This window comes from Pantherophis guttatus, chromosome 1, assembly GCF_059756535.1.
Source record: "Pantherophis guttatus breed Tessera chromosome 1, ASM5975653v1, whole genome shotgun sequence".
Lineage (NCBI taxonomy): Eukaryota > Metazoa > Chordata > Lepidosauria > Squamata > Colubridae > Pantherophis > Pantherophis guttatus.
Genome location: NC_142063.1, coordinates 18,971,763 through 18,997,802, shown reverse-complemented (window position 1 = coordinate 18,997,802; position 26,040 = coordinate 18,971,763). Strand labels below are relative to the sequence as shown.

The 26,040-nt window shown below is 44.8% G+C and overlaps 1 protein-coding gene across 2 annotated transcripts in view; it reads right to left on the bottom strand.

The window, feature by feature from the left end:
* Positions 1 to 2,142: 2,142 nt before the first annotated feature.
* ONECUT3 (one cut homeobox 3) overlaps positions 2,143 to 26,040 on the bottom strand; it is an 89,090-nt gene continuing 65,192 nt past the window's right edge. For both annotated transcript variants that reach the window (XM_087893987.1, XM_034437718.2), the window contains one exon: positions 2,143 to 2,506. In XM_087893987.1, coding sequence (XP_087750113.1) covers positions 2,214 to 2,506 — 293 coding nt within the window. In that variant the 3' untranslated portion in view covers positions 2,143 to 2,213. The remainder of the gene's footprint in view (positions 2,507 to 26,040) is intronic.

Below are 26,040 nucleotides of genomic sequence, written 5' to 3'. Positions count from 1 at the left end.
CGTCGCCTCTCTGCCTTCTCAAACGCCTTTTCTCTGGCTCCCTAGGCAAAGGGGGGGGGCTTCAACTTTGCCAGCCAGACATACAGGTTTAACTGGTGATGCTATTTCTCATCAAGCTGACCGTGTCTTTCTTTCTTTCTCTCTCTCTCTTTTTGCCTTGCAAACGCTCCTGATTCATGGCGCCAGACGCTACTGAAGTCAAGTCCTCCTTTCCAAGCGAAAGAGGACGATCATCTGGTATCCATCTTCTATTTTTAAGGCAAGCTGTTAATTGGCACACACACAAAAAATAGTCACTTATCTTTCGTACGTTGCCAGGATTCCTTTTTTTGAGTTTTTCTCTCTCTTTTTTTTTGTAGTTTGTTATTTTCAACAGGGAGGGTATGGAGCTGGGGCCGGAAAAGGACTGGGTGGGGGCATGTCTTCCCCTTGCCAATCTATTGATCCATTTAGCAAACGGATTCATAATTTATCCCCCCGCTCAACTCAACTTGCCCAATCTGATTCCTATCACATATACTGTCATGATTTCTCTCCCCTTCTGCCATCCTGTATGTATTGGAGGCAGAAAATGGGGATTAGAAGAGGCAAAAAAGAGGATTGAGGATAGAAATCATTCAGCTGAGGCTGGCCTTTGGAATGAAACCAACATTGGATGGAAGGTCAGCTGCCGATCCAGTGTCCAGGAAATAAAAATTCAGCTCCTGCACTGCTTTGCTTTGATTTCTTTAAAGCTTTTTTTTTTTTAAATTACCCGATTTATGTACGTAAAATGTGCTTCATGACCCGCTTTTTCTCTAGGTGACACAGTGCAACTTCGCTTTGGATTCCACATGACTAATTCAAGGGAGAAAAAAGGAGATCGTTTTTCATCAGAGTTTCTGGTTTCCCCCTTGACACTTTGGCTTGGAATTCCTTGGAGAGGAATCGTCAAAAAAGAAAAGAAAAAAGTCTTCTTTTGAGAGTTGAATTTGGTTTCCGTAACTTTCAGACCATGCCGTGATGCGCTTGGCAAGACCTCTGGTGGATTTTCACGGGGACTGCTTGGAGTGTGAAAACTTTTGTGGAGGACAGGAGGTGGGAAAAAAGAGGGCTGAGCCTCTGAGGAAATGTATATGAAGACAACATGACAACATTTTGAAGATTTTTTTTTTTTCTGGAATGGATTTTCATGCGTTTTCCCATTGTTACTAGGATGAAGGATGTCGGTGGGATTGTGTTTTTTTTTTTTTTAAATCTCAGGCCCTATATGCATCCTTGGCTTGCAAACTGAGCAACCCCCCTAATCTACATTCACACATGTCATCATCACTGACTCTCATTTCAAGATAAACAATTACAGCTTGTCTCCCTATAAAGGCTAAATGATTCCCACATGATCCTCTCATATGCCTTTTCCCATTTCAGAGGCAGGCCATTTTCAACTTCACAATAAATGACCTTTCTTTGAAAAAGGAAGGTGAAATAGAATCAGATGTTAACAGGTCTTGGTATGAGTCTTAAAAAATATCCCACAATTCACTTCTATCTCGGTGGTGAAAGATAACCCCAGTAGGAACAATTAGTCTGGAATTTAAAACCCAGGAATTAGACCCAGTTACATGGACAGGTATCTAGAAATACATCTGAGGGAGCTGAATCAGCTTCACAAATTAATAAGTTACTTGTGTCTCCCTTCAATTTTCCAGTACTGGGCTGTTTTTTAAGGCATACACCACACTTGCTCCTCAGATAGCCAGGGCCTCTGGGATAAGCATTTTGTTCCCATGATGACAGCTTTCAAATCAACTTCCGTGAAAGCTTCTGCTCTTAAGCTGCTCCTTACAGATCCCTCCCCCTCTGCCATCAGGACAATATAATTACTCGCTGGCTGAAACTTCTGGGGAGGAAAGACGTCCCTCAGCTAAACCCAAGGCTTGGGAGAAGACTGCTCACCAGATGAGGAGATGAAATGGCCCTTTCACAAATGGGAAGGTCTGAGGGAGGTCCAAAGACGGAGGCTGCTATGGGATGCCTCTGGAAGATCTGGGATGTCCCAGAGGCATCGAACCGTGGATGGTTGTGAAGTGGGCACGGTGCGTTGTCGTTGCTCAACGTATATGCAGTATGCAGGTGAGGGGAGCACACACGGAGAAGCGAATGGGCTCTCTTCTGGGTGGAGTTCAGGGGGGGATGCAAGGGATTATGAGAGGTGTATGAAAAATTAAGGGAAATCATGCTTTGGAAAAAGTGCTTGTGGATGAAGAGGGGACTCCGGGGTTGGTGCCTGGCTCCTCTTGCCATCGGTTCATACACCGCCGGCGAGCATTCATGAAGAAGTTGCTGACGGTGTTGAGCTCCAGGCCCAGCTGCTGCGAAATGGTCATCTGCATCTCCTTGGAAGGTCGCTTGTTCTCTTTGAAGATGGCGATCAGGGTGCGGCGTTGAAGGTCGGTGAAGACCAGGCGCTGTTTTTTCGGTTGCAGATTCCGGTCCTTTTGCTGCTCCTGCTCTTTACGTTTGCAGGCTACGCAGGTGGTTTCGAAAGGAAAAGAGGGGAGAAGGGGCGAGGGGGGAAAAAAAGAGAGAGAGAAGAAAATAACATGGCTATCAAATTCATGCACATCAAGCTCTCGTTTTCCATTGTTCTCCTCCCCACCCCCTCCGCCCCATACAACTTTTACAATGCCCCATCTCCAGATAAAGGAATACACCAAATGGATTTTGTTAGCATTTTTTTTTTCTTCCTTTCAATCGTATCCGATTCTCAGACAAATCCCTGCAGTTTTTTTCTTGGCAAAGCTTTTCAGAAATAGTTTGCCATTGCCTCCTTCCTAGGGCTGAGAGGGAGTGACTGGCCCAAGGTCACCCAGTTGGCCTCATGCCTAAGGCAGGACTAGAACTAGAACTATCGGTAGTCTTCCAGTTTCTAGTGTGATGCCTTATCCACGACTACACCAAACTGGCTCTCATTCCTTAGCACTGCTTCTATTCAAAATTTTGTATTTAAAAAAAAACAAAACATAACCAATGTACAGATAGTCCTTGACTTATGATCCCAACTGAGCACCCAATTTTTGTTGGTAAGCAAGACAGCTGTTGTTAAGAGCCGAGGTGGCGCAGTGGTTAAGGTGCAGTACTGCAGCTACTTCAGCTGACTGCTAGTTCAGCAGATCAGCGGATCAAATCTCACCAGCTCAAGGTTGACTCAGCCTTCCATCCTTCCGAGGTGGATAAAATGAGGACCCAGATTGTTGGGGGCAATATGCTATTTAGTATACTGTCTTTGGTGTAAGCCGCCCAGAGTCCTCAGAGAGTGGGCGGCATAGAAATATGAATAATAATAAAAAATAAAAAATAATAATAATTTTGCCCCATTTTACAACCTTTCTTGCCACAGTTTTTAAGTGAATCACTGCAGGTGTTCAGTTAGTGACATGGCTGTTAAGTGAATCTGGCTTCCCCATTGACTTTGTTTGTCAGAAGGTCGCGAAAAGTGATCACGTGACCCTGGAACCACATTGCAACCGTCATAAATATGAGTCAATTTTGCCAAGCGTCTGAATTTTGATCATGGGGATGCTGCAACAATCGTTAAGTGTGAAAAATGGTCATAAGTCACATTTTCCCGTGCCATTGTAACTTCAAACAGTCACTAAATGAACTTTTGTAAGTCAAGGGCTATCTGTATAGTGTCAATGTGATGGCAGCGTCTTATTTGTGTAAAATATTCTGATTCCATTCCTCAAACAGAAATAGGTGAGATTTAAGATAACAATCTCTGATCTCTCTCTGGACTGTAAGATTGCAACACTGCAGCTATCCACCTGCTTTTGTTGTTGTTGTTGAAGAGGGCTAGAAATGAGGTTTTTATACCTAAAAACCAAATAGCAAAATGTCTGCACTCAAATTCTGTACTCATTTATCATGATTAGTTCACAGAGCTTTGTCTGAATCGAATCATGATGGCTTCCCATTGATATCACATGTTCCCTGACTGGCTACCCGGTGAGAGAGAATCATTAGTATTTAGATCGATTAAACTGTAAATCCTGCCTTGAGCTGAGACAGGCATAGTGATTCCTGAAGGGAAGTCTGGAAAAATCATGATTTTTTTTTTAAAAAAATGTTATGTACATTTGTGCATTTAAATTGGAGAGATAAATGCTTTATGGCAGTTTTGACATGCACTTCACTCCACCTGCTCCATTCAGGAGAATGGGCTGGAGGATGAAGGGTATCAAAAAATCATCTTAGAAATACTTTAGCAGATCCTGTACTGGGGAGTTGTTAAACTAGATGATCTCTAAGGGCTCTTCCAACTCTAAGATTTTATGAAAACAGGAGGAATTGGTCAGATACACCACCCCTGAAGTTCCCAATAAGCCCAGTAGCTAGTAACCTTTTAACAAGAGTTAAATCTTCGTAAATTATCTCCTACAGCTTCCCTAATCTTGGTGTCTTCCACCTGTTTTGGACTACATTTCCCATCAACTCTGAATATGGCCAATAGTCAAAGGTGATGGAAATTGGAATCCCCAACCTATGGAGGGCCAGGTTGAGAAAGGCTGGTTCAGGTGAGCACCAGGCCCATTGGTATATAATGCACAATTTTGGCATAACATCGTTCAGAAAACAATCCAACTTAGGATAAAACCCAGAAATGGAGTCTCCATTTTTTTTGTTCTGAAAAATGTCATCGATCAGGCATCAGGAAAACGCCATGAAGAAGTATTAATACCAGTGGAAGAGAATATTTGCAGCTCAGGGTTGAACTGTGGAGTTTTTTGTGTTCTCTGAGCTTGGTTGTTTTGTTGTAGATGTTTCATTACCCAGCAGGGTAACATCTTCAGTGCTAGGGAAGTGTTAGCACTGACGATGTTATCTAGCCATGGTGGTGCAGTGGTTAAAATGCAGTATTGCAGACTACTTCTGCTGACTGCCGACTGCCAGCAGTTTGGCAGTTCAAATCTCACTGGCTCAAGGATGACTCAGCCTTCCATCCTTCCGAGGCCAGTAAAATGAGGACCCAGATTGTTGGGGGCAATAGGCTGACTCTATAAACTGCTTAGAGAGGGATATAAAGCATTGTGAAGGGGTATATACAGTTGTGACCAAAATTGTGGAAAGCTTTTGGGAAAAGTGTATTTTTGAGGTTTGATGACTAATAACACCACTTTTGGGGTGGGGGGGGGAGTTTCAACATAATCATATTCCACTGTTGGAATGGCTTGGGAATAGCCCAGACCTTAATCCAAAATCTATGCAGCTGACTAAAGAAACTTGTTAGTCAGAAGCGACCCAGCAATAAAACCCAGTTAATAGAAGGAATCATTCAATCTTGGTTTCACATTATAACAGCTCCGGAACTAAAAGACTTAGTTCACTCCATGGGAAGATGTAAGGTCGTAATTCATGCTAAAGGTATTAACTGACATGGTGATAATTTTTGTATATCTCGTTTCTTCTACGTGTTTCATTTTTCTTCTTTATATTGTAACTGCTATTCTAATAGCAAATCCTTCATAAAAGTTATTGCATTACATTCTTGATTGAATTATCTTTCCACTGATATATAATTTTATTGTACTACTCCAAAAAAAAAAAAAAAAAAGTGGTGTTATTAGCTAGTTTTAGAAAATACACTTTTCCCAAAAGGTTTCCACAATTTCGGCCACTACTGTAAGTCTAAGTGCTGTTGCTATCTACCCTGTTTCCCCCAAAATAAGTCATCCCCTGATAATAAGCCCAATCGGGCTTTTGAGCGCATGGCAATAAGGCCAAGCGCTTATTTCAGGATTCAAAAAAATATAAGACAGGGTCTTATTTTCAGGGAAACACGGTAGTTGGGTAATGAAATGTCTGGAAAAAAAACCCCCAGCCAAGCTCAAAGGGCACCAAGGACTCCACAAAGTATTAATACTAGGAAAAATGTCTCCAGAAGTCAATTCCCCTTTGAACCCTCCCAAGCCCATATTCGAGCTGAACATTCTCTTACTGGGAACATTCAGTTCGCTCTTAGAAAAAAAGAACCCACAATTTCTACATTTTGAAAGTGAGACGGCTACTTCCCACAGCCTTCATCTGTCCATCATTCATGGACAGGTTGAGTAGGCTTTTTGCATTGCACCAAAAACCCAGGAAATCCGTTTGATTAGGTGCAACAGGAGACATCAGCACAGACAGGGGCAGACATTTTAGCCAAAGGCCTTGATATTCTCTTTCAGACTTCATGTGTCCCAACTGACATTTAATTCATGTAAAGATTAAAAATGCGGGCTGTGTACCTCCATCAAAACCCCCAGCAGATGAATGAACCACCTACCCTATGACCATCAGATGCTTGCAAGGAAAACAAACAAAAATAAGCCTTTTTTTGGCACAAAAACATTAATATTTTCTCTTTCAATTTTTTTTTTTAAAAAATAGATACCAACATTTTTAAAGGAAATTAAAACCAAAGAAAAATAAACCAATAGCAACGACATAGATTTGCAAATCAAAATTTGGATCAAAGCATTGACTACATTTTTTTTTTTAAACACCCTTTCATTTCCCCCTTCCTTTCCCTTCCTTTCCCTTGCCGGCTTCCCACTGCACAAAATTGATTCGGTCTGCAAATACATTGATGCTGTAGAAGCCAAGCAAAAAACAAAAATCCACCCAATAAATTCAGCCTGTGGCAGGTGATGAGCAGAAAACAGACATGAGAATCACACAAGATTTAGTTTGAGAGCGTTCATACCGGCAGAAGTCAATACTGAAGTCCAGGCAGGGTTGAAAGAACAAAGTGGTAGAATCTATTCTGCAATATTTTAGGTTATAGATCAGTGGTGGGTTTCTACCAGTTTGGCCCGGTTCGGGCGAGCTGGTAGCGATGATGGTTAGCTGAGAGCAAACCGATTCTCTCTGAAGGTTACATTGGCCCTCCCGCCCGCCCCTGCGTTATACATACCTTATATCTGGTCTTTTTTAGCCCAGCTGAAAGGCGCAGCAGAGCGGATTGCCATGTCTCAGCTGCTCCGTAATAAACTGCGCTTGCGTGAAGCACAGGTTTGGCGTGCATGCGAGCGAAGCGCGTGCATGAAGCGAACTGGTGGTAACACCAGTTGAAACCCACCACTGTTATAGACACAATTGGAACCAGCAAGAAGCTGCCAAGCAGCTGACTTCCAGAAGTGGTATTCAGCCGGTTCGGACTGGTTCAGGCAAACTGGTAGTGGCGATCTGCGGGTGGTTGCCCCCACCCACCAGCCGGGGCACAATCCCGTCCTATATTACTGTGTTTTTGATGCCTCATGTATGTGTGGACGACGCGCGCGCACAAACTGCCGTGTTTTGTGATGTCGCACGCATGTGCAGATGGCACACATGAGAGCAAAGCAAGCTCACATTTCCGGTGCTGGGCGAACCAGTTGCTACAGTATGTGAAGACTACCTCTGCTGACTTCGCCAGGTTTCTGAGCCAACATTTGCAGGTGTGCCAATCTGCTAGCATCTAAACCAAACGGGAAGCTTGTGAGTTCATTTAAATCAGAGGGCAACAGAACGGCTCAAGAACGAGAGGCCCCATTGGCATGTTTAGAGATTGTTCAAAGTTACAAGGACGATGAAACAGTAACTTTACCACAGTCCTCACATTTATGACTTTCACCTGTCTGTGTAAAGCAAAGGAAGGCTGAAATAAGATTATACACCCAGTTTCACTTACCAACCTCTTCGCTTAATGACTGAGTTACTGGTTGGAATTGTGGTCGCTAAACGAGGATTACCTGTGTTTTAATTATTCTATTCTATTCTATTCTATTCTATTCTATTCTATTCTATTCTATTCTATTCTATTCTATTCTATTCTATTCTATTCTATTCCATTCCATTCCATTCCATTCCATTCTGATTTGAAAGAGGATGCAGTACCCTAATGGTGGCAAAAGCTGTTTCAGTTCATGGAAAAAAGAACTATGAAAGACTGTTGGCAAACCGCTAAACAGAACCTCCATGTTCCAATGTAGTATACCAGTGGTGGGTTGACCCCGGTTCGCACCGGTTCTATACAACCAGTAGTAAAACCGGCGGGAGGCTCCACCCACCGACCCCGACGTCATCAGAACGCTTCTGAGCATGCACAGAAGAGCGTGTGTGCGTGTGAGCAAAGCAAGTGCGTGCGCGCGCGGCCCCGTTGCGAACTGGTAGTAAAGGTAAGTAGAACTCACCCCTATAGTATACCTTAGAACAGTTGCCCACCCCTGCCTTAGAATATCTGATGTTGTTGTCCCTTCCCAAACATTTGGTAACTTCTTCTAGAAAGGGGGTAGTAAATTCATTGGGTCTTTGCTCCAACCAGCAGGACTCTTGCACGCGGTGCCTAGATCTTTCAGATTTACACAATCATACCACAATCATACCCACACATATGAAGATAGGGAGAGATTGCTAACTTAGGGGTATGTGCTTTCGAATCCCCAGTTAAGCTTTGCTGCGTCTTAAACCAGACAGAAAGAGCTTGAGAGCATGTACAGATTGCCTTTCCCCCCGTTAATGAAATGGCCATTATTCTCTGCGTGTAACACTGATAAATACACATTTTAAAGAGATTCTTCATTTCTTTTAAGAGGTTAAAAAAAAAACAACACGAAGGAGAAGAGAAAGCTTTCCGCAGCTTAACATGTCTGTTCACAGTTCAATATAATTACTGTTCCACAGAGTAGGAATCAATAGCTGCTGTAGTTGAATTTACTACATACTGTGGATCTCCAGAGCGGCAACAGATGGGGCTATTTCATATGCTCCATCTCCCCACGGATGATTGCCTAGGCGGTCTCCATCGCACCATCAGGTGAGAGGGGTGGGGGTGGGGAGGCAGCGAGGTTTCTACAGATGTGACCAAGGTTGGGTTATAAAAAATTCAGTAGAAGGCCATGCAGGTAGTCCTCGGATTACCACCGCAATTGGGACCTGAATTTCCATGGCTGAGCAAGGTGGTTGTTAAGGGAGCCCTGTCTAATTTTACAATCTTCTTTGGCCATGGCTGCTAAGTGAGTCATGTGGTCGTTAAGCAAATACTTCCTTTTGGACTTTGCTAGTATAGGAAGCCAGTTGGGAAGATCGCAAACGGCAATCACATGACCCAGGACGCTGCAACTGTTGGAAATACATGCCAGTTGCCAAACACCCAAATTTAGATCACGTGACCATGGGGATGGGATGGGATGGGATGGGATGTGTTGTAGCCCGTCAGCGGCCTGTGCAGCTAGTAGCTGATTCCGACAATGAGGAAGCTGGTGTGGTGCTGCGCCAGTAGCCTGTGCAGTTGGCACTCGAGTCAGACAATGAGGAGGCTGGAGAAGATGTGGTGTCAGAGGCGGGGATTCAGCCAGGGCCTTCAGAACCTCCAGAAGCTCCCTTAAGTGAAGAGGAAGAAGAGGAGGAGCCTCTTCTCGATGCACGGGCACGCAGAGCTGCCAAAAGGAGGAGTGGCTCCTCAGGAGGAGGTCTTCTCGAGAGTAAGGCTTGGGGCTAATTGGCCACTCCCTTAGCTTATTTAAGGAAGGGACGACTGAGGCAATTTGCAGGGAACAACTTCGTTCACTCTCCTTTGTGTCTTGATCTTAGTTCTCTTATCAGTTTCCTGCAAATTGCTTCTGGGCTTTCTGCCAACCATAGTAAGATTACAATTATTTATTCTTTGATTCTTGTAGGCTGTTAAGAAAGTTAATTAACAGCCTTTATTTGAAAAAGACTGATTTAATTTAGTAAACTAAGGTTTGTACAGACTTTGTGTGTGCTGCGTTCTTTGGGGTCTGTAGCTGGGGCAGAACAGGATGGGATGGGATGGGATGGGATGGGATGGGATGGGATGGGATAGGATAGAATAGAATAGAATAGAATAGAATAGAATAGAATAGAATAGAATAGAATAGAATAGAATAGAATAGAATAGAATAGAATAGAATAGAATAGAATAACAGAGTTGGAAGGGACCTTGGAGGTCTTCTAGTCCAACACACTGCCCAGGCAGGAAACCTTACACCAGGGGTGAAATTCAGCAGGTTCTGATAGGTTCTGGAGAACCAGTAGCGGAAATTTTGAGTAGTTCGGAGAACCAGCAAATATCACCTTTGGCTGGCCCCAAAGGTGGCCAGGCTGGAAGGGAATGGGGATTTTGCAGTATCCTTCTCCTGCCACGCCCACCAAGTCACACCCACCAAGCCACACCACGCCCACCAAGCCACACCCACAGTAGTAAAAAAATTTGGATTTCACCCCGCCTTATACCCTTTCAGACAAATGGTTGTCCAATCTCTTCTTAAAAACTTCCAGTGTTGGAGAATTCACAACTTCTGGAGGCAAGTTGTTCTACTGATTAATTGTTCTGTAAGGAAATTTCTCTTTAGTTCTAGGTTGCTTCTCTCCTTGATTAGTTTCCATCCGTTGCTTCTTGTCCTGCCTTCAGGTGCTTTGGAGAATAGTGTGACCCCCTCTTCTTTGATGCTATATGCTGTAATGGTTCTAAGTGCAGGTAACATAATTTCATTTTTAATGTGTGCCACTGTGGTCAAAGTAAAAAATGACAATAAAGGTTCACTTATCTTATCTAAGTGCAGGGAGCAGTTAATAAAACATTTTTTTCAGTGTCAAGTGTCACTTTTAACAATAACTAAACAAATGGTCGTAAGCCAAGGACTACCTGTACAGGATTTCAGTTGTGATTGACATCTTTCACCAGTACAGGTAGTCCTGTATGAGCCCAAAATCTATGTTGTTAAGTGAGAAATTTGTTAAGTGGGTTTTGCCTCATTTTACGACTTTTTTTTGCCACTTTTGTTAAGTGAATCATGGCAATTATTGAATTATTAACACGGTTTGCTTGTCAGAAGGTTGCAAAAGGGGATCACATGATCTTGGAATACTGCAACTGTCATAAATATGAGTCAGTTGCCAAGCATCCGAATTTTATTCATGTGGCCATGGGGATGCTGCAACGGCCATAAGTGTGAAAAATAATCATAAGTCACTTTTTTCAGTGCCGTTGTAACTTTGAACGGTCACTAAACAAACTGTTGTAAGTTGAGGACTACCTGTACTATCTACTGTGACCACAACCCAGAAGCTGAGTTTTGACTAAGAGCAACTTCCTACTGGGATTCTTAGAATGTGGTAGTAAGACGCTAGAACAGTTTTCCTCAACCTCAGCCATACAAGAAGTATGTGGACTTCAACTCCCAGAATCCCTCAGCCTCTGCATTGGCTGAGGGATTCTGGGAGTTGAAATCTGAACATCTTAAATTCACTGAGGTTGAGAATCACAGATCTAGGAACGTGACAGGAATGCTGTTGGTGCAGGCCCCAAATTTGCCCTGTTTAGTGTTCAAGTCATGTATTGAATAGAACAGCTATACAAATCAGTCAGTCAAATCAGGGGTTCTCAACCTTGGAGTTTTCAGGAGTGTGGACTTCCGCTCCCAGAATTCCATAGCCAGCTTGACCATTGATGAGAATTCTGGGAGTGGAAGTCCATGTTCCTGGAAGCACTGAAACAAAATACAGCCATATGTCTCCAGGAAGCCTACAAGCTGGAGCTGATAGTCCAGTGATGGCTAACCTTTTTGCCATCGCGTGCCAAAAGCAGGAGGAGCACAGGGAGGTTGCCAACATGCGTGCCCACACCCATAATTGTGCCCCCTGGTTTTAGCACGTGATGGCCCGGTGGGCCCAGTAGGCCCGTTTTTCACCCTCCCCAGGCTCCAGATGCTTTCTAGGAGCCTTGGGAGGGTGAAAACGGCCTTCCCCACCACCCCTCCAGAGGCCCTCTGGAGGCTGGAAACAGCCCATTTCCCAACTTCCGGTGGGACCGGAAGGCCCAAAAATCAGCTGGCCGGCGCACACATGCGCGCTGGAGCTAAGCTACGGCAACGCTCGCGTGCCCACAGATATGGTTCCGTGTGCTACCTGTGGCACCCATGCCATAGGTTCGCCATCACAGTGATAGTCCCATCATTGTGATTGCCATTGTCGTCGTCATCATGTATTGAAAACCTCATTCTCCATAGATTTATCTAATTCCCTTTTCCTGTATATATACATATTTTACAGCAGTTAAACAATGGTAATAAAACAGCCACACAGGGGAAAGGTTCAATGCTTGACATTTTAGTAGATTTCCACATTGTCCTGGCTTGGAGCCTACGGGAAGGGCTAGATCAGGGGTGTCAAACTCGATTTCATTGAGGGCCGCATCAGGGTTGTTTTTGACTTCAGGGGGCCGGGTGAGGGGGCCCAGGTGGGCGTGGCCACAGGGGGCGTGGCCAGCTCAACATCACTCATGTCGAGGGCACCTCTTGTGGCCTGGGAAGGGCTGGGGGGGGATCCACTTTTGCTAGTAATTTGTTTTGCTAACATTGTGCCAGTGAAAACGGAGTTCAGCGGGCCCCACGCGCCACCCCGGGCTCCATTTTCAGCTGTGACGGCCTCCTGCAGCCCTCTGCCAGTGAAAAGGGTCACCACACGCAGCCCTCCCGAGCTCTGTTTTTGCTGGCAGAGGCACCGCGGGCTGGTCCTTCGCTGTTTCCAGGGTGTCCCCTTGGCCCAGATCTAAGCACCCCGAGGACTGGATCTGGCCTATGGGCCTCGAGTTTGACACTCCTGGTCTGGATCTTTTAAGGCCTTTGTAAAGGTGGTTATCTTTCTACTGAATCCTAGTGTGAAAGGGATCAAGGTCCAGGAACCTCTTGATCATCTTTTAGAATAGAATAGAATAACAGAGTTGGAAGGGACCTTGAAGGTCTTCTAGTCCAACCCCCTGCTTAGGCAGGAAACCCTACACCACTTCAGACAAATGGTTATCCAACATCTTCTTAAAAACTTCCAGTGTTGGAGCATCCACAACTTCTGGAGGCAAGTTGTTCCACTGATTAATTGTTCTCACTGTCAGGAAATTTCTCCTTAGTTCTAGGTTGCTTCTCTCCTCGATTAGTTTCCACCCATTGCTTCTTGTCCTGCCCTCAGGTGCTTTGGAGAATAGTTTGACTCCCTCTTCTTTGTGGCAGCTGCTGAGATATTGGAACACTGCTATCGTGTCTCCCTTAGTCCTTCTTTTCATTCAACTAGACATACCCAGTTCCTGCAACCGTTCTTCATATGTTTTAGCCTCCAGTCCCCTAATCATCTTTGTTGCTCTTCTCTGCACTCTTTCTAGTGTCTCCACATCTTTTTTACATTGTGGTTTTTTTACATTCTGGAAGGTTTTCCAGAACCTTCTCCAAAATGGGAAGTTGGAAAAAAGCTAACATACAATAGTTGGTCCCAGTGATAGCCTTCTGAAAAGGAAACAGACCACCACCTTCTTCGAGGCATGCAGAAGGACTCTCTCACACAAGGATACTTTGCCGCTGCTTGGACCCAACCATATGTTCTCCCGTAGGAGGCCGTCAGCACTTAGGAGAGACATACAAGTCGATCCAACATACAGGTGACCATCCAAACAGCTCCAAGACCCTGTCCATCTCCTTCAGCTTTGTAGACTCATCCTGCCAGATGACAGAGCAAGGCTGTTCCTCATCCAGCTCAGAAGGATCCATTACTGTCATAAATTGAGGACTACCCTGTAATGTAATCCCTAATATAGGCACTAACATGTGTTGGGTCAGACTAAGTCTTTGTCTTTTTCCATATCTTCTGTCGAGTTCCTCAACAAACCCCAAAGCCTTTGGGTCAATGTACAGGAAGAGGTCACTCAGGAGCCATCTGATCCTCATTCTCCCTCACTTCCCTTCACCTGCCTTTCTTTTCAATGAGAGAAGTTCCTAGACCTTATGACCTTTCCTTATAGAGGGGTTACTGCAGCTTCCCAACCATCTGGCCCCGTAGTCCGAGATCCTTCCCCTTTCTGAGAATCTGAATGTATGAAACATGCCACACATAATGTCTCACTCATGTTCACAGCCACAGACTGGCAAGATAAATGCAGACATAATGGGGATTTGGGGGTCAAAAGTTATACCAATCCTAGTCTAAATTTTCTACGGAAGTGGATTTATGAGGTCCATCAAAACGAAGTCCAATGTAATAGAGCTAGTCCTTGACTTACAGCATTCATTTAGTGACCGTTTGAAGTTACAACAACACAGAAAAAGTGGCTTACACAACCATTACAGATTGTTGGGGGCGATATGCTGACTCTGTAAACCGCTTAGAGAGGGCTGTAAAGAACTGTGAAGCGGTATATAAGTCTAAGTGCTATTGCTATTGCTATTTTTCATACTTACAATGGTTACAGCATTCCCATGGTCGTGTGATTGGCAATTGGGCTCATATTTATGATGGTTGCAGTATCCTGGAGTCATGAAATCACCAGTTGTGTCCTTCTGACAAGCAATGTCAATGGGAAAGCCAGATGCCCTTAACAATTGTGTTACTATCTATCTATCTATCTATCTATCTATCTATCTATCTATCTATCTATTGGTTTGATTTATATGCTGCCCTTCTCCGGAGACCCAGGACGGCTTACAATGCGTTAAGCAATAGCCTTCATACTTTTGTATATACCTGCTTAGTAGGGCTTTCGGGGGGCCCCTTAACAACTGCAGTGATTCTCTTACCAACTGTAGCAAGTGGGGGTCGTAAAATGGGACAAAACTCACTTAAGAACTGTTTGACTTAGCAACAGAAATGTTGGGCTCAACTGTAATCGTAAGTCGAGGATTACCTGTATTCATTTCTACTATGTACAGGGAGGTCCGTGGGGTGTGATAAAAATAAGTCCTGTGCCTGTATAGGTGCTGGGCTATCTGCAGGGATTCACAGTACAGTGAGTCCTCAGGTTATTAAAAAAAATGTGACTGTCAAAATGTGACTGTCAGCTCTTCAAGGTAATCCAGACAGAGCAGAATAACAGAGTTGGAAGGGACTTTGGAGGTCCTCTAGTCCAGGCAGGAAACCCTATATACCATTTCAGACAAATGGTTGTCAAATCTCCTCTTAAAAACTTCCAGTGTTGGAGCATCCACAACTTCTGAAGGCAAATCAAGAGGAGAAGAACATTCCAGAAGTACTTTCTCTTACTGTAAAATTACATTAAGAGAATCTTTGAGGTCTGAAGGTATTTCTCTCCCACCTTGTTTTGTTCGTCTCAGAATCAAGGTAGCATCTCTTCTGAGACATTTGCCATTCCCCCATTCCTTCTGCAGATTCAGCTGTCGCTTGTCTGACTGTTGTCTGTGGCTCTTCTTTCTGTCTCCCAAGGTCATTCTCACACACCATTACAGTAAAGAACAAGTGGAGCTTATACTATACTATCTGGATTTTTTTTTATCACACCCAGTGGTGGGTTGTCTCCAGTTCAGACCAATTCGCAAGAACCGGTAGTAAAACTGGCGGGGAGCCCCACCCCCTGCCCCAGATGTCATCATCGGCGATCTGCGCATGCACAGAAGCTTCTGCATGCGGCCCCTTTGCGAACCGGTAATAAAGGTAAGTAGAACCCATCCCTGATCACACCCCATGGATCAGAGGTGAGTTCTACTTACCTTTACTACCAGTTCGCAGCGGGGCCACACACAGAAGTTTCTGTGCATGCACAGAAGCATTTTGATGACGTTGGGGTCAGTGGGCGGAGCCTCCCGCCAGTTTTACCATTGGTTCTATAGAACCGGTGCAAACCGGGAGCAACCCACCACTGCCATGGATATTCCCATACATAGTAGAAATCAGTGGTGGGATTCAGCCAGTTTGGGCTGGTTCAGGCAAACCGTAGTTAAATAGCTGGCTGGCCCCTCCCCGCCCTTCCCCTCCCCTTCCAGGAGTCCCCACACGTCCCATTTTGGCTCCCAGATAAGTGCAGGGAGGCCTCCTAGGCGGGGGTGAAATGCTACTGGTTCGGACCGGTTCAGTCAAACCGGTAATGATGACAGCGGGTGGTTCGGAGAACTGGTAGCGATGGCAGCGCGAGGCTCCGCCCACCTGCCCGGTTGTCATTACTTCCTAGTTTTAACCAGGAAGTAACCTGTTTTTTTTACCCTCTGCACATGCGCAGAACGGTTTGCGTGTGCGTAGAGGGTCCACGGCATGTGCACTTCCGAACCGGTAGGGAAGGTAAGTAGATTTCACCCCTGCTCCTAGGCCCAAAACGGGGCATGGGGGGTGCGGCACAGCCCCTCCTCACCCCATGGCCCATTTTCATTCCCAGGAGGTTGCAGGGAGGCCTCCTAGGCCCAAAACAGGGGGTGGGGGGGCGGCACCCCCCCCAGCGGCCCATTTTTGTTCCCAGGGGGTTCAGGAGGCCGAATGCTGCCTGTCACACACCCCTGGCCACACCCACCATGGCCACACCCACCCAGCTGGTCATTAGGGCAGAGAACCGGTTGTTAAATTATTTGAATCCCACTACTGGTAGAAATGAATATTTGCCAGCACAGTACCTGTTTTTCCTCAATTATAGATCTACATAAAGGTTGACCTCTCCTTTGTTTGTATAGGAGGCCTCTATCACAGGCCAATTCATTCTTTTCATTGCCAAGGACTGAATGTCCCTACTAGTCAGGATAGACAAGCAAGTCTACATAAGGGGCAAGATAAGTGCTGGATTAGGGCATAACACTCCACCCTGACCCCAGTGTTTTCTCTATAGATGCAACAACAGGGACTCACATTCTAATGTCTTATGGGAAAGGAGCTTAACTATGTTAATGGACCTGTAGTCTTTGGATCCCGGGAGTCCACGATGTCATCACAGGGGGTCCGCGAAGGCTTGAAGAAATGTTATAATTTAAATCTTGAGTTAAGTTGTGGCCATGGTCTATGGCCCCAAAAGGTATTTAAAGGGGGTCCATGATGAAGATAAGGTTGAGAACCACTGGCCTAGAAGATTGGGATACTGGATCAAGCATATATCTGTGACAGAAAGATAAGATGGAGCCTAGGTGTGTGATGGAAGCCATAGTGGTATCACATGGTGGCGCAGTGGTTAGAATGCAGTACTACAGGCTGCTTTTGCTGACTGCCGGCTGCCAGCAATTCGGCATCCCAAAGGTGCTTATTCAAGAGGCAACTAGACTTTCTGGTTTTTCTTTGAGGACATTTCGCTTCTCATCCAAGAAGCTTCTTCACCTCTGACTGGATGGTGGGGAAGAGCTGAAGCAGCTTCTTGGATGAGAAGCAAAACATCCTCAAAGAAAAAACCAGAAAGCCCAGTTGCCTCTTGAAAAAGCACCTTTGGGACCAACCATGACCTGGATGACTGAGAATCTCCATAGACATTCAGCAATTCGGCAGTTCGAATCTCACCGGCTCAAGGTTGACTCGGCCTTCCATCCTTCCGAGGTCAGTAAAATGAGGACCCAGATTGCTGGGGGCAATGTGCTGACTCTGTAAACCCCTTCACTTGCTTTACAGAGAGGGCTGTAAAGCACTGTAAAGAGGTATATAAGTTTAAGTGCTATTGCTATCATGACTCATCAAGCAAATGAAACTAACCGAGATATCTGAGGAATCATCTGTCTCAAATTGTGTGGTGGAATGTAGTCTGGATTCCCAGGAGGGAGGGGCTGCATTCCAGAGGACCAAGAGACAGGGGTCATGTGGATCGCCCTCTGTGACCTTGTGACAAGCAAAGCCAGATTGATTTAACAACGGTGTTATTAACTTAACTGCAGGGATCCACTTAACAACCGTGGCAAGAAAGGTCGCAAAATGGGGCAAAGTTCACTTAACAATCATCTTGCTTAACAATGGAACTCTTGGGCTCAATTGTGGTCGTAAGTCGAGGACCATCTGTAATTGCAACCTGAATGGGCGGTTCTTTCAAGAAAAAGTCTGATTATGATTCACTACTACCAATTGCTCAGACAGTTTTGCTCTCAGGTTTCATGGCAAGCAAAAAAAAAAAAAAAAAAACCTCCCTGGAATTATTTCTAAAAGAGAAGGATGGTATAATAGAGACAATCAAGAGTCTGGCTGTTGAGAGGACGATTATCTCCCTGCGGGATCCCTTCTAAGCATTCCACTAAATAGCCCTGATTTTAAGGGCAAAGCAATTCTTCCATTGTGCCTGCCAAGGCACTTGTGTTTTTTTTTCTCCCCCCACTACCTCTGTCCTCTTGAGGCAACCAAAACCTGTAATTTTCTCTTCCTCCCCCCCACCCCCCACCCCGTTTTATTTAAGTGCTGGTGGTTTGGAACAGATACAAAGGATAGCCAGGGAGGGGAGCTTGTTGAGTTCACACCTGCTGATGGTAACTGGGACGAGGGAGCGAGAGGCACGAACAGGCCTCATCTGTCACTCTGTAGGCTGACAAAAAGAAAATGAAAACTGGGACAGAATAAGAGGTGTAGGAAATTAGTACCTGCCCGTCTCCTAGAAAAATGAAATATTTTAGGAAATACTAAAAAGGCAGAATATTTTCCCTAAAAGAGAAGTAGAAACTCAGAGAGGCAGAAACTCAATTCCCTCCCATCTTTGTCAATGGAGCATCATCTGCAACACAATAAGACCCATCTAGCAACAGAAACTAACACAATAGGACCCGTCTAGCAACAGAAACTCACCACATGGCACCTGGGAAGATTACATCAGCCAGCAAGGCTAGCTAAGACCCCCACCCCCTGGGAGTCTGACATCCAATCAGGATACTTTTTCTGGGCCCCAGGAAGTTCAAAGCCAGAGAGGGCATAAAACCTGGGGACTCGCTGCATCTCGGCCCTTTTCTGTTCAGGAACTCAAACCATGTGATCCTGTCCACTATTAAACCATCTTTCCAAGCAGTCTCCATGTTTCCAGTGTCTTTTTTCCCCACTTGGAACTGAACCCAGACGGATATTTCTTCTAACAGAGGGAAAATGGAGGATCCCTTTTGGATAGTCCACATTTTGGACAGAGAGGGGGGGAAGTTTGAAAGAGAGCTAAAAGAATCCATCTGTGTTAGAATTGAACACCCTTCCCTCAACAAGGACTGGCTTCCTGTGGTCTTCCGGGTGCGCTTCAAGGTGTTGGTGACCACCTTTAAAGCGCTCCATGGCTTAGGGCCGGGGTATCTGCGAGACCGCCTTCTGCCGCCAATAGCCTCCCACCGACCGGTTCGCTCGCACAGAGAGGGCCTCCTCAGGATGCCGTCGGCCAGACAGTGCCGGCTGGTGACCCCCAGGGGGAGAGCCTTCTCTGTGGCAGCACCCGCCCTCTGGAATGACTACCCCCTGAGATACGCACGATAGCAGACCTCCGGACTTTTCGTCGGGTCCTGAAAACACACCTATTCCATCTAGCCGGGCTGGCTTGATCCCTGATCCCATCCTCTCAGTTTTAATTGAATTCAGTTTTAATTGGGTTGTTTTAAAATCTTGGGCTGAAATTATTTAATTGTTTTTTAAATTGTTTTTAAATTTTATATGCAATGGTTTATCTTGGCTGTACACCGCCCTGAGTCCCACAGGAGAAGGGCTGTATAGAAATAAAATAAAATAAAATAAATAAATAAAATAAAATAAAATAAAATAACAGTGGGAGAGGAATAAGACACCACCTATCTCCAGTTTACAACGCAGCCCTTGTAACAGTTCCACAACCAATGGCACCCTGATTCAGGAGACCCTGAGGGCACAGATAAACCCCCAAATGGTCTCAAAAAGCTCTCAGGAAGAGTGCTAACGACCAGATGACTGCAAAGAAATACAATTAGGCTGTTGGTTTGAGCTTGGCAATTTGATCGCAAACAAGTGCGAACCGGTAGCGGCGGCAGGAGGCTCCGCCCACCCGCCCGGGCGTCATCACAGACGCTCTGTGCATGCGCAGAAGCGCCGCGCATGAGCAAAGCACACCCGCCCGCCCACGCTCACAGTTCCGAATTGGTAGAGAAGGAAAGTGAAACCCACTACTGTTGCAAACGTTTTGTCACCATTCGAGAAGACATCGTCAGTGCGTTTTGAATTGTGGTCATCTGCCATCTGGACAAGTTACAAAAATATAATTTAAATACTATATATCTATAGTATAGTATTTGGGGAGGAGGGTGGGAAGAAGAGAGTGTTGTGGTTCGCCAGCAGCCAGCGGAGCTGCCAGCGGAGTCAGACAGTGATGAGGCTGAGGAAGAACAGGGGCCAGTCCTGGAGGCTGGGGAAGGCCCAGATGAGGGCTCTGTGTCGGAGGCAGAGATGGGGCCAGGGCCATTGGGGAATGATGTGCGGACTCCGGAGCCTCCAGAGGCTGACAGCAGAGAGGCAGAGAAACAGGAGGAGCCTGTTCCTAGTGCACATATGAAAAGAGCTGCCAGAAGGCAAGAGCAGCTAAGGCGAAGAGGATGACTCGGGAGTAGGGCCAAGAGATGATTGGCCCCTCCCATAAGGCTTAAAAGACCAGCAAGGTTCTTGGGCTCTTTGTTAGAAAACAACGTTGATAGTATTGCTGCACTTATTTCTTGTCAGCGTCTTCTGCTTTTGAACTTTTGCCAAGAGAATTCTTTGGCAGTTTGCCTAATTATACCAAGGTTGGTGATTAGACTGAAGAATTTGTGTTACGAAGAGTTTGTTTTAATTTAGTTTGGACTACACTGAGAATGAGTTGATTCTCAGCTGTTCTAATAAAGTCTGTTTGTTTTGGAACTGTTTGCGTCGACTTCTACCTACTTGGGGCCTGGGTCACAACAGAGAGACAGACGGAGCAAGAGAGAGGGGACGTCCCAAAAGTCAGGCTTGTGAATTGTGCTCCTCTCTGTGCTTGAATTGTGCTCATCTGCTATCAGAAAGACAATCCTTCCATTCCCTCCTCCATCCTATCAGAACCTACCCTTCCAGCCCCTCACATCCAAACTGATGAAGCTTCTTGGATGAGAAGCAAAATGTCTTCTGCCTCAAGAAAAAAGACAACACAACCCAGTTGCCTTTTGAAGAAAAAACAAAAAGCATCTTTGACACAACTATGAGCTGGATGACTGAGAATCTCCACAGGCAAACATCCATGGCAGAAGTTTGCAGTGTGGTAAAAGAGTTAAAAATTGACTGCCTGCAGCAAATAAATTGCAGATCAGACCTGAATTTATGAGCTTCACAATTCGCCCAATCTACTCGGGCCTATATTTCTGAATTCTGTCAATAGGTACAGCAGAGGGGTGGAAGGGTCATGGAACATATTTTTAACCAGGTTAAAGAATCTAGCAGGTGCAAACACACCAATGTGAAATGTGGCTAGTGTTATCCTTTTTTTTTTTTTTAATGGTGCGGCATGTGATAGTCCGGATGGTTTGATTAGAGAATGAGTCAATGTGTTGCAGATTTATTCAGTTGGATTTATGCAGGACCAACAGGCACAAGCCTAGCTTGTAAAATCACCATCTGTAATGCCATCCGGTCTTTAAAAAGAAAAGAAGTTTCTCTGCTAGAGGGGAGAAATTCAAGGCAAAGACCAGGATATCAACAGAGGTGTATTAATAGTCAGGGTCCATACACAGTTTTATCATACAAATCATATTCAATGTCCAATGTTGCCATTTTTTTTTCTAAATACTTCTTTACTTCTTAATTACCTCTACTTCTTCTTTACCTTTGAACATTCCTAAGTACAGTTACATTTTTTTTTAAAAACCATATTAATTAATAAAACATAGTGATTAGACCAGGGCTGGGTTCTACTTACCTCCGCTACAGGTTCGCAACGGGAGCGCGCGCACATGCCTGCGGAGAAGCCTCCCACCACCATTACTACCGGTTCGCAAGAACCGGACCGAACCGGGAGCAACCCACTACTAGATTAGACCCAGGTGCCTGACTTTTGGGACCTCCCCTCTCTTTTGCTCTCTCTCCTTACCCCCTCCCTCCTCTCTGTGTATAAGTATAGTATTTAAATTATATGTTAATATTTGTAACGTGTCCAGAACAAACATGTGCATTTTATAGCCTTTGGGACACATCTGGCCCCTTCGCCATGCCTTTCCAGCCCAAATGAATTCAATAGGAAATTAAAAATGCAAATATATTAAAAATCAAATGCAATATAGCTGCACTGTTTTTACTTTGAAGGCCACTGCCATTTCCCCCCCAATTTATGTTATGCATGCCACCTTTTGCAGTCCCAATTTCTCAGGTAGTTCCTCAGGAAAATTAATTGCCCACCCCTGATCCAGAGTCACACTGATAAGATGGCAGCCTTATCAGTGGTGAAATCCAAATTTTTTACTACCGGTTCTGCGGGCATGGCTTGGTGGTCGTGGCATGGTAGAGCGTGGCAGGGGAAGGATACTGCAAAATCCCCATTCCCACCCCACTCCTGGGGCCAGCCAGAGGTGGTATTAGCTGGTTCTCTGAACTACTCAAAATTTCCGAATTTTGAGAACCTGCTGGATTTCACCCGAGCCATATGTATCTACATAAATAAGTAAAATTTGGGTTGCAAACATCTTTTTCAAAAAGTTATGACTTCTGTCTTTTTGCTGCCATCTAGTGATCACTAAGAGCATTGCATCCCAGATCAGGTAACTAGTCCAATGATTCTCAAATTGTGGCCTGTGGACTCTTCGAGTCTCTCTGAGACCTTTCAAAAGGGTGTCTACACAAAACTCTTTTCATAATAATGCTAAGATATTGTCTTTTTTCCACTCTAATTCTCTTGCAAAGATGCAGTGGAGTTTCCCAGAGGCTGTGTGATATCATCGCTCCGAATGCTAATAGAATGCATGCTTGTATATTTTAAGATAGTAGATTTAGGGCAAGGGTATCCAAACTTGGCAATTTTGTGGACTTTGACTCCCAGAATTCCTCAGCCAATCATGCTGGTTGGGGAATTCTGGGAATTGAAATCCACAAGTCTTAAAGTTGGCAAAGTTGGACACCCTTGGTTTAGGGTATGCACATTTTCAGAGATTTTCTGTTTTAGAATTAGATCTGTTTACCTCCTAGAAGAAATATTTTGAGAAATATTTTAAAAGGCAGAATATTATATTTCCCTAAAGGAGAAAGATGCTCTTGGAAAGCAGCCCCCACCTTTCTTAATAGCCCCAGCAGGACTGGGCCAGCCTATGTACAAGACAAAAGACCTTCAGCTCCAGGGTGATGGGATTAAGACATGACCCTCCAGGACATAATAGGATTAGCCCTCTACCATCTAGCAGCAGAGCTCACCACATGGCACAACAAGCCCCTTCATTGCATCCCCCAGCAAGCTTCAAACAAGCTTGACTCAGAAAACCTGCAAGGTTAGCTATGATCCCAACAACAGCCAATAGCTTGCGCAGGAACAGGAAGCTCAAGTTCAAATCCCAAGAAAAAGTATAAATAACCCTCTCTCTCAACTCCATGTGGTCAACTGCACCAGGACCATGTGCCTGATGGTTCTGCTTCATTAAACCACCTTTCCAATTAATTAAACCACCTTTCCAATTAATTAAACCACCTTTCCAATCAGCATCCATGTTTCCAGTGTCTTTCTCCTCACTTGGAACTGAACCAGATGGACATTTCTTCCAACATCTGTAATGAGTTCATTGATATTTTTAAATGAACTAATAAATACATATTTTTTTAAAAAAATAGCTCCCTTTTAATTTCTAACATGGTAAACATTGATAGATATATGCCACATAAACAAAAATTCCTTGTGGTCTTCATCTGTTTTTAAGAGTGTAAAGAGGTCCTGAGACCAAAACATCTGAGAACAGCTATCCTGGATGAACAGTTTTGTTCACTGCTTTATCTCAAGAGTCAAATTCTTTCCTGATGTTTCAATGAGGGGCAAATTAACTGCAAGATCTCCTTAGCTTGCCTTGCCCTCCCTCCCACCAGGCCTCACCTGGAGATGAGAAAGTCAAACACTACTCCTTGCTTGGATTCATACAGGGGAGACAGATTATTGTACCACCTTTCAAGTTGGTGGTCAGCTTAAATTTAACATTGCTATTGGCTTTACCTGTTAACTAAAAAGAGCCTTGGTGGTGCAGCAGACTAAAATGCTGTTAAATAGCACCAGCTGCCTGCAATTACTGCAAGTTCAAATCTCACCAGGCTCAAGGTTGACTCCGCCTTCCATCCTTTCGAGGTAGGTAAAATGAGGACCCAGTCTGTGGGGCAATAAGCTGACTTTGTCTAAAAAAGTACACCGCTTAGGGAGGGCCCAAAAGCCCTACTAAGCAGGTATATACAAAAGTATGAAGGCTATTGCTTAACGCATTGTAAGCTGCCCTGAGTCTCCAGAAAAGGGCAGCATATAAATCGAATCAAGAAAGAAAGAAAGAAAGAAAGAAAGAAAGAAAGAAAGAAAGAAAGAAAGAAAGAAAGAAAGAAAGAAAGAAACTATGTTTTTTAAAAAATATACCATGTTTCCCTGAATATAAGACCCTGTCTTATATTTTTTTTGCCACCAAAAAAAAAAGGCACCAGGTCTTATTTTTGGGAGGAATATCGTCCACTGACTCATCTCACTTTCATGCATCACCCTCGGCCTCCTTTTCATTATCAGAGGCCTTCAGGAACTTCTTCTATGGCCAGCAAGGCTTTCCTGAAGGTCTCTGAACACAATAACAGAGCTCCAGATCGATTGAGCTCTGCTATCGGCTGCAGAGGCCTTCAGGAAAGCCTTGCTGGCTATAGAAGAAATGGGCCAGCAAGGCAGGTGTTGGGGTGTGCGAGGCCTGGCTGCAACTGTCCAAAGGTAAGTAGTAGGGCAGCTCCACGTCCCCCACATCCCCACCCTAGCTTAATTTTTACCCGTGCACCCTGGAATGGGTGGGGGACGTAATTAGGGCTTATTTTGGGGGTAGGACTTATATTGGGCACACGTGTAAAATTAAGCTAGGACTTACTTTCGGGGTAGGCCGTATTTTCGGGGAAACACGGTAGTAGATAGATGTTAGGTCAAATTGGTTGGGTAAACAGAATTGTAGAAGTCCATAAATTGAAGGCCTGCTTTGCAAGGTGGAGGGGGGGGTTACTATTATTCTTAAAATGTATTTATCAGTATTCAAGGGGGGGCGGGGATAACCTAGGAGTATGACTTTTTTTTCCTATGCACATTTTTGTTTAATGTCTTGTTTATTTTGCTTTGTTCTTATGTATTTTTTTCCTTTTTTTTGTAGTTTGTATTTTAACGTTGTGAATAAAATAAAAGCATTACTTTTTTAAAAAATCAGAGTGATATCAGAGTGGTATACAGCGTCTGCCTTTTAGGGTCAAGGAACAAGCAGTCAAGAAATACACCACAGACCAGCACTGGGTACAGCAGCCATGAAGGCCTTGGAAAAGATATTTAGTTGGAGTGATCAGTGTTCCAATATTTAAGGAGCTGCCACAAAGAACAAGGTGTTCAACCGATTTTCCAAAGCACCAGAAGGCAGAACAAGAAGCAGTGGATGGAAACTAATCAAGGAGAGAAGCAACCTGCAACTAAGGAGAAATTTCCTGACAGTGGAAATCAGTGGAACTGTTGTGGTCCGCCAGCAGCCTGTGAAGCTGGCAGCAGAGTCGGACAGTGAGGAGGCTGGGGAGGACCATGGACCAGTCCTGGAGTCTGGGGAAGGCTCAGATGAGGGCACTGCGTCGGAGGCAGAGAAAGGGCCATCTGGGAGGTACGTGCTGCCTCTAGAGCCTCCAGAGTCAGACGTCAGCGAGGCAGAGGAACAAGGGGAGCCTGTTCCCAGTGCGCGCATGCGCAGAGCTGCCAGAAGGCAAGAAAAGCTAAAACAAAAGGGACGACTCAGGAGTAGGGCTGGGAGATGATTGGCCCCTCCCATAAGACTTAAAAGAAGAGCAAAGGCAAAGGTGGGCCTTTGCAGGAAGCAACGTTTATTCATTCGGTTCAGCTTAAAGCCTGAAGCTCTGTTTGATTCTGGGCTCTGTGTGGCTTTGCCAATGAGGTCTTTGGCAGCATGTCAAAGGAGATAAAGGTGGGTAATTATCCCGAAGGACTTCTCCCAAAGGACTAACTAACTGGAACTCATCTGTGAATGAACAGAATTCACAGCTGTTGCAATAAAAGAGGTTTTTGGGACTACTCGTGTGTTTTAATGACTCAGGAAGCCCAGATCAGAACAAGAACGGCTTGCCTTCAGAAGCTGTGGGTGCTCTATTACTGAAGGCTTTTAAAAAGAA